The 11,106-nt window shown below is 47.1% G+C and overlaps 1 protein-coding gene across 1 annotated transcript in view; it reads left to right on the top strand.

Moving 5' to 3' along the window:
• The window catches only part of GRM2 (glutamate metabotropic receptor 2), a 9,633-nt gene extending 7,353 nt beyond the window's left edge, over positions 1-2,280 (top strand). Inside the window, exons 4-5 of the mRNA XM_021695025.1 lie at positions 1,366-1,546; positions 1,780-2,280. Coding sequence (XP_021550700.1) covers positions 1,366-1,546; positions 1,780-1,853 — 255 coding nt within the window. The 3' untranslated portion in view covers positions 1,854-2,280. The remainder of the gene's footprint in view (positions 1-1,365; positions 1,547-1,779) is intronic.
• Positions 2,281-11,106: the final 8,826 nt, after the last annotated feature.

Genomic DNA, 11,106 nt, shown 5'->3' with positions numbered 1-11,106 from the left:
CACAAAAGAGGGAGGGTGTGTGTGTGTGTGTGTGTGTGTGTGTGTGTATAGAGAGAATCATGGAGGGCTTCTTAGAAGAGGAGTCCTTGAATCGGGCTCTGCAAGATAGGCAGGTTTGAATAGGTTGGGTGGAGAAGATAGTGGGGGCAGCCAGTACAGAGGCTGAGGGTGGGCACTGGCCTCCCTCGTTGAGTAGGGGAGGCAGAAATGGTGGAAGGGAGGCAAAGGTGAGGGTGGACAGTGAGAGTGGGAATGGCGGGGCTATCAGGCTGTGCAGGCCCAGAGGGCACAGTGCTCTGATGCCCCGCAGAGCCGTGGAGGGTGGCATGGCGACCCCTGGAACTGTGCAGCTCTGGGGTTGAGGGATGGAAGCAGGGACGGCAGAGAAGGTGAAGCACAGAGCAGCAACAGATCAGGGATCTAGGGCTGAGGACGGTAAAAGCAGGAGGAAACTGTGCCCCAGTTTGTGGCTTCCAAGCAAAGTTCCAACTGGCACTGAGTATCTCAGTAGGTCTCCTCAGCTTCAAGGGGGCAATGGCTGCTTCAGATGGGGTGGTCAGGGAAGACCTCTTTGAGGAGTTGAGAGGTGAGCTGAGCTCTGGACAATAAGAGGATCATTTTGGTGAGTCCTCATGATGCTGGAGTAAACTCCATGGCTCTCCCCATTTTACAGACGAAGAAACGGAGACTCAGGGAGGTTCAATCCCTTGCCTAAGGTCGCTCAGCTTGGGAGTGTAGAGCAGGGTCTGAACTGACAGTCTTAACTATTAAAGGAGCAGGAAAATCGAGACAAGAGCCCCTGCAAAGGCCCTTTCCCCCAGGACAGAGGTATGGTGGGCAGTGCTGGGGGCCAGGGCGGCTGGGCTTGGCTGCTATTGCACCTGCTGGGCCACCTGCCTGGTTGGTGGAGGCCAGCGCTGGGGAGGGAATCTGCTCGGACTCAGCCTGCATTTGCATATGATTTGCATTTGCATGCCAATCCTAGGTGGTTAAGGACTGACCTGGACATGCACAAGTACCTACACATGCACACATGCGCATATGCACACACACACGCACACACACATACCTGCCCACATATGCATGCAGATACACACTTATACACACATGAGTACCTACACTCCGATGCACACAGATACCCCTGTACCCTGCATGTTCCATCCCCTCAGCTAGAATTTTCATCTCCCTGGGAAGGTGGTCCACGGGCTGATGCTGGGACTGTTCCCACCTTCCTAGAAATCCTTTGGGGCTTGGCAAATGGACCAAGGCCCGGCGTTGGATGCTTACCATCTCCCCCCACCCCCAACCCCACAGCCTGGGCAGGGGTCCTGGGGCCAGACTCATCCTTGACTTCACCCATTCTAGGTACAGACCACCACCATGTGCGTGTCAGTCAGCCTCAGCGGCTCTGTGGTGCTCGGCTGTCTCTTTGCGCCCAAGCTGCACATCATCCTTTTCCAGCCGCAGAAGAACGTGGTTAGCCACCGTGCGCCCACCAGCCGCTTCAGCAGCACCGCCACCAGGGCCAGCTCCAGCCTCGGCCAAGGTCAGCATTCACCCTAAGCAGCTCTGGCTCCGCCTCAGCTCCTCCGCATGGGGGTCACTGCTTGGGTTGCTGGGATTCCTTGGCTGGAGGTGGAGTGCTCCTTAGATGAGGCTGGACAGGAGAGGGAGTGGTGAAGGGGGGAGGAAGCCTCCCTCCACACTCCTGCCTCCTCGGCAGCCCACTCTCTGGGAGGGACCTCAGGCTTGGCCCCAATCTCTGGCTTCCTTTCCTAGGGTCTGGCTCCCAGTTTGTCCCCACCGTTTGCAACGGCCGTGAGGTGGTAGATTCAACAACATCGTCGCTTTGAGGACCCCACATTCCTGCCCCGACTCAGCTGCTCCCTGGGACCTGGGGCAGACCCGCATCCAGGGCCAGGAGGAAGTCAGCTGGAGCACTGCAATAATGCCAACCCCACGCCCACCCAAAGCCACTTACCCACTGACTCCAACCCTTCAGAGTCAGAAGTCAGGTCCTCGGCCCAGGCGCCTCTGCAATAGCCACCAACTGCCCTTGCAGCGTGTCCCCTCCTTGCTAAGCCTGGGACTCGGAAGGGAGCAAGCCAGGGTCTACTCCGCCCTGGAACGGGAAGGCTGAGGACTGCCGGCTCCAATCCCCGATCAGCAAAGGTGCTTCCAGCCCTGCCCCTCCCTCCTTTTAGGGCCTTTTTAATTTTTTACATAAGTTATTCCGGGATGGGGAGGGGGGTTCTTGTGGGGGCCATCCCTCCCCCTGCATAGTAGTTTGTCCTGTGGTTTATTTTGTACTATCTGTAAATAAAGTGTCTTTATTAAAAAAAAAAAAATCACTCATTACCTTTGACCCAGGGAGACCCCTCGTGCCCTCCAGAGCCTCCCAATCTTCCTTTCGATAGTATTTGTTGACTCTGCTCTGTGCCAGATGCTAGGATCTGGCGGCCAGCAAGACAGACCCAGCTTTGCATGATGGGGAGACAGAAAATGAAAAGGAGCCCCTGCAGAGTGGCCGAGGAACCAGTGGGTGATGGCAGGGGGCTTCGGTGGACACAGGCTCATCTGCCAGTCCAAGGGAAGACCTGGATGGTGTGGGCAGTGGGGCTGGAGGGACAGCTGACTGTGACCGGTAACTGTGGGCTTTTCCACACTGGCCTGCCTGGCACTTGGAGGAGCCACCAGTTAGCACGGAGGCAGGCTGAGTGTTGGTGTGGAGGGAACCAAGAGGAGACACAGTTGAACATCGCCTGTTCATGTAGCGCGTACAAAGCGGGAAGGAGCTCAGGAGGAGGGAAGAGAGGAAGCAGGAAGAACGGAGGCTGGGCAGCTGGAGAGGCCATCTGCTGTCGGACTCTGGGAGAGGTGGGAGAAGGGGCCTTTCTCTGGTCTTGGAGGAGCTCTCACCCAATGGGTTGTGGAGCCCAGAGCCCTCGGGCACCCTCCGGTTGCAGTCTGGGCTCACCAGCAGAGGGCGCAGTGGCACGGCCTCGACCATGGGGCTCAGCCAGGCAACCACTGCCCTCCTGTGGCGTAGGGGCCAGTGGGCGCAGAACCCAAACGGGAGCAGATCCCGGCAGCTTCTGGGGACCCCCCCACTGCCGCATCGCGGAGGGACAAGTCCTGTGTTGGGAGATGGGCAGGCCAGGGACATTGGTTATTTTGAAGCTAACTCATTTGCATTTACAGGCCCGCAAGTCTGTGGAAATTTGGGTTAACAGTTTTAAAAATGTAAACAAAAAACTGAAAAAGAAAATTGTAGAAATGGCATTTCCTCTCCAGCAGACTCCTAAAGTGTAGGGCTGCCACATAACATGCAGATTGCCTAGTTAAATTTGAATGGCGTGTAAACAACGAATGATTTTTTAAGTATGCCTTGTGCTACATTTGGGACATACTTATACTAAACATTTTTGTTGTTTATCTGACATTCAAATTTAACTGGGCATCCTGTATTTTCATTTGCTGGTTTTGGCAAGCCTACTGGAGTGTCTCTTTTCCAGCTTTCTGGTCTTGCATGACCCAGGCCTGGGGGTAGCCCTCAGTGTCTGAGCACCGGGGCAGTGTCCCATGGGATCTGCGGTGCTGGTCTCTGCTTCCAGTGTGGCCTTTTCTGGGTCTTCCTGCCAAACCGGACCCAGGAAACATTTGCCCATCTTCCCAGCCCCTGGACAGGCCAAGATGGGCTCTGATGCTTTTGCATGGGGAAAGCAACCCTCCTTTCCATGGCTTCAGCTATTTACCTTAAAATGTAATAATAATAACTTTTAAAAGGTAGTAATTAACATGGTTCATGGCTAAAGAGGTATAAGGGATAGCCAGTGAAGAATTTTCTATCTCTGTCACCCATCACCTGCAGCAGGAGGTGGATGAAGAGTTCCTGAGGGTCAGTCCTGACGTCTGTCCACCACACCCCTTTCCTTCCACCGCCACCTGTGCCTTGCCTTGCCCCCGCCCCCAGTCCTCCTCCCGGTCCTGACTGGCCTGGACTTATATATCTGCTCTCCTCCTCAGTACCACATCCATGTCCCACGAAGCCCTGACACCTCTGTCTGGGAACCCGGTGGGGAATCAGTGGTCCCTGCTAGGTTGGCCCAGCTACTGTGAGACTTGGAGTCCTCCAAAGAGAGCCTGGCCCTTTCTGGGGTCTGACAGCAGAGATGCCAAACATTTGGGGTTCTCTCCACCCAGACGGAGCTGCCCATCATGGTGAATTGACTGTCCTTGAACCAATCAGTCTGCTTTGCTTGGGCAGCCGAGTTTACTGTGGAGCATTGTTGTCTCTCCTGTGGCTTGGCTCACAGCCCCTCCCTGCCCGTCTGCCACCCCTTCACCCGTACCTTGTGGTCCTGGGCAAGCTACAGCAGCTTGTCTGCGTGGGCCTGGCTCTCTCTCTCAGCCAGGAGGTCCTATGGCTTGGGTGAGGCCACTCTGTTCCCTGCTCCCCCAGTCCTGGCACAGAGTAGGGGAGAGTGCGCCCTCTCCAGAGGAGACCCTTGAGATAGGATATTGAAATCTAAGAAGTTGGTGATGTATTGAGCAAAGGTGTTGGAGACAAAAGAATAGAGGTGAGGGGATGATGTGGAGCCTGGGGAAAGATTCAAGCTCTTCCACATCCCCGGGTCCTGTGGGGAAACTTGCCCCAGAGCTACCTCCCTGCCAGGGTTCTCTCTCCATTCCTCCCACCCCACCTGGGCTGCTCTCGCCTCCTCCCCTGGTGTTGGGGGTCATGAGAGGCAGAGGGGAAAGGAAGGGTCACTGAGGTTCTCAAAAAAACCTTCTGAAAATGTCTCCACCCAACCTCCTGCAGAAAAGGAAAGGAGCCTGGCCTCCCTACCCCCAGGGACCAGCAGGCGATTAAGTACTAAAGATGGGGTGTCCTCAGTCTGGGGGAGAGGGGCTAGATCTGGGGAAAGAAGGAGAAAGAGAAAGGTGAGAGTCAAAGGGAGGTGAAAAGCTGGGTGGGTGCAAAGGGGGGGCAGAAATGGGGGGAGCAGTGGCAGCCAGAGAAGAAAGAAAGTAAAATAGAGGCTTTGAACCCCAAGGGCTCTCACCAAGAAGTCAGGTTTGTTTGCTTGTTTAAGAAAAATCACTTTATTCTTTTATCGAAACAATATATACTCCCTATAAACAGTTTAAGCATTGCAGAAAAGTAAAAAAAAAAAAGTATTAGCTCCAGTTGCATCATTCAAATATAACCATCATTAACATTTCTGGTACAGCATCCCACACATATTTGCATGCATTTTTACAGATAGGAGGAGGGATAGAAATACTTTCATAAAAATGGGATCATGCCATATGTCTATTTTTTTGTGTGAAGATTTAATTTTACTTGATTCTAATTGAAGAAAATGAATCTGAAGTAAAACTGAAGGAATTCTTGAACTTCACAGACATTTCTTCAACATGCAAGAGATTTTCCCCCTGAAAGATCCCCGTGAGTTGAAGAGAGAGAGTGACATTTAGAGATAAACATTCCAGTAGTCTCAGGGAATCTGAGGAGAGTCTGACCCTGTGGTTAAACTTGCCCCATGAAGGAGAGGAGGGTGGGCCCTTCCCGATGCACACTGCACCTGTCCCGGGGGGATTGTTCTCTACAGAGCCACAATGCACTGTCACACGGAGGCAGACGCCCCCAGGGGCCCGGTGGCTAGCGTGTATTTGTAGTTCAGCCACGCCACCCACTCACGTCGGTTCCCATCCCTCAGGTGTGGTGGCATGAGACACCGTGTCTTGGCATCTGAGGGCCCTGGGGTGCGGAACTCCCTGGGGTGCATCCTTTCTCGAGGCAAAATAAACCGGGTGCTGGGGCAGCCTCTTGGTCACAACATCTGAAACTCACTCTGGTGGCCTTCCAGCATCATGGTGTTCTTATTAACCACAGTTTCATTGTAGACCATATGGACTGATTCCTTGTTGAGAAATTGAGAACATTAGCATTAGCTAGTAGTTTTACATTGTTCAGTTTGATCGCGTCCAAATTCTGTTTGGCAAGAGGAGGTCACTTAGTTATTCCGCATTCATTCTTTGTCCAGCGTGTTCAAAGGTCGCCTTTGACTTACTTTTAATTGTTGGAATTTTATTAAGCAGTTTTTCTTTTTCATGGAAGGCTTGTGGCCCCCATAGTCTGAGTTCTTTTATATTTGACAAGGCCCTTTCCCCCCATGTTCCATGAGTGTTATTACGAAGATTTTGTCTTATTAGCTTATTTTACCTTTTTTTTTACCAAATTTTAATGTAACTCATCTTAAGAAGAAGATCTCCTTGTCTGTAATGATTACTTCCCCTTTTTGCTATGAAAATTTTATTTACATACAAAAAAGTAGAATGCTTCCATGAACCCGTACCTACCTTTTAGAATTATCAATCTCTGGCTAATATTTTTTCACAGAGACGTCCATTTTTTCCTCCCACCACCTCCCAGATTTTTAAATATAAAATTCAGGATGTAATCTTATCCTTTTAATTAAAATAATATACAACATTTATTGAGCATTTACTGTGTTCTGGACACTCTTACTGTATAGATATATGTTATTGCACATATTGTACTTATGTTTTCATTTAATCCAATGTTAGGTGCATTCTTTTAATGTACTCATTTTACAGACATGAAACAAAAGTTTTATTGAAAAATGTACACATTTCACAGAGGTAAATCTCAAAGAATTTTTTTCACAAAGCGAACACATCTTTTAACTATCACCCAGATTAATGATGGGGGCATTCTCCTCTTAACTTTTTTACTTGAATAAAAACGGGCTGGTTTTAGTATATTGGGGTCCACGCTCTTTTTAAAAATTTTTCATGTTATTTTGATACACTTTACATTTTAAAACAACTTTTTATTTATAAGAAGATTGTAAAGGTAATACAGATAGTTCCTCCATGTCCCACACCCAGATTTAACACAAGTAAATTAGTAACAAATAGTAACATTTCTTACAATTACTGGGCAAATATTGATACCTTCTTATGAACTAAGAATCCATAGTTGATTCAGATTTCCTGGTCTTCCCCTAACACCCATCCTCCACTCCAGGATCCCACCCAGGATACCTTGGAGGCTCTGTTGAGGAGGTCTCGGGGAGCACGTGGCCAGGGGCTGACCCACGAGCTGGATCCCGGCCTCAGAATGTGCACGAAGCCCACCATCCCACCATCTGAGCCATTTTCAAGCAGGAACCCTTGAGAGAGCAGCGTGGTGCTGAGAGCTCCGGAATGGGGTTTGTGACTGAGGGCTAAGCCCTCAGATCCCAGTTTTGCAGGGTCCCAGATAAGCCTGGAGCCTGTAAGTGTGCTTGCTTTTTTTTTTTTTTAAGATTTTATTTATTTATTTGACAGAGACACAGCGAGAGCAGGAACACAAGCAGGGGAGCGGGAGAGGGAGAAGCAGGCTTCCCGCTGAGCAGGGAGCCCGATGCGGGGCTCGATCCCAGGACCCTGGGATCATGACCTGAGCCGAAGGCAGACGCTTAATGACTGAGCCACCCAGGCACCCTGTGTGTGCTTGCTTCTTAAACTTGCCACCTACCGATCTGGAGAGGCCTGCCTCTTCCATCCCTCTCTCCTTGCCCTTCCCAACCGCCACCAATTTTCCACCCAACAGGCTCCTCCTTTTTTTTTTTTTTTTTTTTTAAGATTTTTTTTTTTTGACAGAGAGAGATACAGCGGGAGGGGGAACACAAGCAGGGGGAGTGGGAGAGGGAGAAGCAGGCCTCCCGCTGAGCAGGGAGCCCGATGCGGGGCTCGATCCCAGGACCCTGGGACCATGACCTGAGCCGAAGGCAGACGCTTAACGACTGAGCCACCCAGGCGCCCTGGGCTCCTCTTTTTTTTAATTTGTGATTTTTTTTATATATATCTCCTTCCCCAACCCCCACCCCAGTTTTATTGATATAATGGACACACATCACTGTATAAATCTAAGGTATACAGCAGAGTGGTCTGACTTATAAATATTGTGCAATGATTAGGGCAGTGATTTTAGTTAGCATCCATTACCTCATGGAGATAAAATAAAAAGGTAGGTGCCTGGGTGGCACAGTGGGTTAAGCGTGGGGTTCTTGATCTCAGGGTCCTGAGTTCAAGCCCTGCATTGGACTCTGTGCTGGGCACGGAGTCTACTTAAAAAAAAAAAGGCAAAAGAAGAGAAAGAACTTTTTTCCTTGTAAAAGCCTCTTTTCCTTGTGACAAGATCTCTTGGGATCGACTCTCTTAACAGCTTCCCTCTATACCACACAGCAGGTCATGCAGTGTGTGACATCTTAGCACTCCCGTACCTCCTAACTGGAAGTTTGCTCCTTCCACCACCTTCCTCCTGGCCCACACTCTTTCCCTCAGAACTCGGTGGACATTTATCTGTCCTCTTCTAGCCTTGAGTGTTGCTGCAGGGAAGTTTGATGCTTGTCTGATTTTAAAACAAATATTGAGTGGTATTCCACACACTACAAAATGCACAGATTTTAGGGGTATGATTCTGTGGACTTTGACGAACGTGTACACTCAGGTAAACGTCACCCAAATCTAGACATAGAACTTTCTTGTTACTCCTGAAAGTAACCCCCCTCCCCACCTCCTGGAGACAACCATTGTTTGATTCTCATCAGCATTGTCTAGTTTTGCCTCTTCTAGAGCTTTCTATCAATGGAATCATATCATATGTACTCTTTTGTGTCTGCCTTTTTCCTCTCGGTCTGTTTATATGATTCATCTGTGTTGCTGTGAGAATCAAATCTTTGTACCTTTTTTATCACTGAGTAGTATTCCAGTGTACAAATACATTGTAGTTCCATTATCTGCTTTCCTGTTGATATATACTGATCCTTTCCAATTTTTAAAGCTCTTATAAATACATCTACTATGTACACTTCTGAGCAACCCTTTTTGTAGACATAGGTTTTCAATGTTCTCTAGTAAATGCCAAAGAGTAGAATGGCTGAGTCATAGAGTCAGTGTTTTTTTTAATCTTGATTGGAAATTTCCAAATGGTTTTCTTAAGGGTGCCATTTTACAGCAATATATGAGAATTCCAGATACTCTTTACCACTTGTCAGTCCTTTTAACTGTAGCGGGTATGTAGTAGCATCTTATTTTGGTTTTAATTTGTGTTTCTCTGGTGATTAATTATACTGAGCATTTTCTCATATTCTTTTAGGCTATTCTGTATCTTCTTTTTTGAAGTACCTCTTCAAATCTTTTGCCATTTTTATTGGGTGATTTATTTTTTAATGTTGTTTTGTAGGAATTCTTTATATATTCAGGATGAGTTCTTTATCAGATAAATGTATCGAGAATCTTTTCTCTACTCTGTAGCTTTGCTTTTAATTATCTCACTCCATTCATGAGCAAAGAAATTTTGCCGAAATACAATTTGTCAATTTTTTATTTGAAACTAATGTAACATTGCGTGTCAACTTTATCATGTTGAGGATCTTCCATTCCTTGGTTTCTGAATATTTTTATCATGAAAGGATGTTGGATTTGGTCAAAATTTTCACTGCATCAGTTGAGATGATCATATGATTTTTCCCCTTTGCTCTATTAATGTGTTGTATTACATTGAATGCTTTTTATATGTTGAACCACCCTTAAGTTCTGGGGCTCACTTGGTCATTATGTACAGTCTTTTTAATATGCTTTTGGATCTACTTTATTAGTATCTTGTTGAGGATTTTTTAAAGGTTTTTTTATTTATTCATTTGAGAGAGAGAGAGTGAGCAAGCCAGAGAGCACAAGCAGCAGAGAGAGAGGAAAAGGCAGGCTCTCTGTTGAGCAGGGAGCCCGACACAGGGCTCAATCCCAGGACCCTGGGATCATGACCTGAGCCGAAGGCAGACGCTTAATGACTGAGCCAACCAGGCGCCCCTTGTTGAGGATTTTTTCATCTATATTCATAAGGGATATTGATCTGTAGTTTTCTTCTCTTGAGGTACTTGCCTGGCTTTTGTATGAGGGTAATATTGGCCTCATAGAATGAGTTAGGAAGTGTTCTCTCCTCTTCTATTTTCTGGAAGAGTTTGAAAAAGATTGGTGTTAATTCTTTAAATGTCTAATAGAATTCACCAGTAAAGCCACCTGATCCTGAACTTGTCTTGTTGGGAGGTTTTTGATTACTGATTCAATCTTTTATCAGTCTATTCAAATTTTCTATTTTTTTCTGGTGTCAATTTTGATGATTTGTGTGTTTCTATGAATTGGTCCATTTCATCTATGTTATCCAATTTGCTGGAGTATAGTTCATAGTATTCTCTTATAATTCTTTTTAAAGCCACTTTATTGAGGCATGATTGACATACAGAAAACTGTACATATTTAATGTATACAATATGATTAGTCTGTAGATAAGTATATACCCATGAGGCCGTCACCAAAATCAAGGCCATAAACTTACCCATCAGCGCCAAAAGATTCCTTCTATTCTCTTTATTTATTTATTTAATTACATTTTTTTTGTCTTTTGTGGTAAAAGCACTTGACAAAAAAATCTATCTTCTTAGCTAAGAAGATATTAGTAAGTAAGAATTAGTATTGCTAAATACAGGCTCTGTGTTGTATGGTAGATCTCCGGAATTTACACATCTTGCATAACTGAAGCTCTGTACCCTTTGGCTGACACCTCTTTGTTTCCCCCTCCTCCCAGGCCTAGTAACCATTATTCTACTCTCTTTCAGTTTGACTATTTTAGATATCTCATAAAAGTGGGATCATGCAGTGTTTGTCCTACTGGATCTGGCTTATTTCACTTAGCATAATGCCCTTCAGGTTTATTCATGTTGTTGCAAATGACAGGATTTCCTTCCTTTTTATGGCTAATAATATTCCAGTGTGAGTGTGTGATATGATATATATCACATTTTCTTTCTTTTTTTTTTAAAGATTTTATCCATTTGCCAGAGAGAGAGAGAGCACAAGCAGGGGGGAAGGGGCAGAGAGAGGGAGAAGCAGCCTTCCTGCTGAGCAAGGAGCCTGATGTGGGGCTCGACCCCAGGACCCTGGGATCACGACCTGAGCTGAAGGCAGACACTTAACTGACTGAGCCACCCAGGCACCCCTTTCTTTCTTTTTCTTAATTGAAATATAGTTAACATA

Source organism: Neomonachus schauinslandi, chromosome 1 (assembly GCF_002201575.2).
Source record: "Neomonachus schauinslandi chromosome 1, ASM220157v2, whole genome shotgun sequence".
Lineage (NCBI taxonomy): Eukaryota > Metazoa > Chordata > Mammalia > Carnivora > Phocidae > Neomonachus > Neomonachus schauinslandi.
Note: the sequence above shows the minus strand (reverse complement) of the source record. Positions and strands in the feature narration are given on the sequence as shown.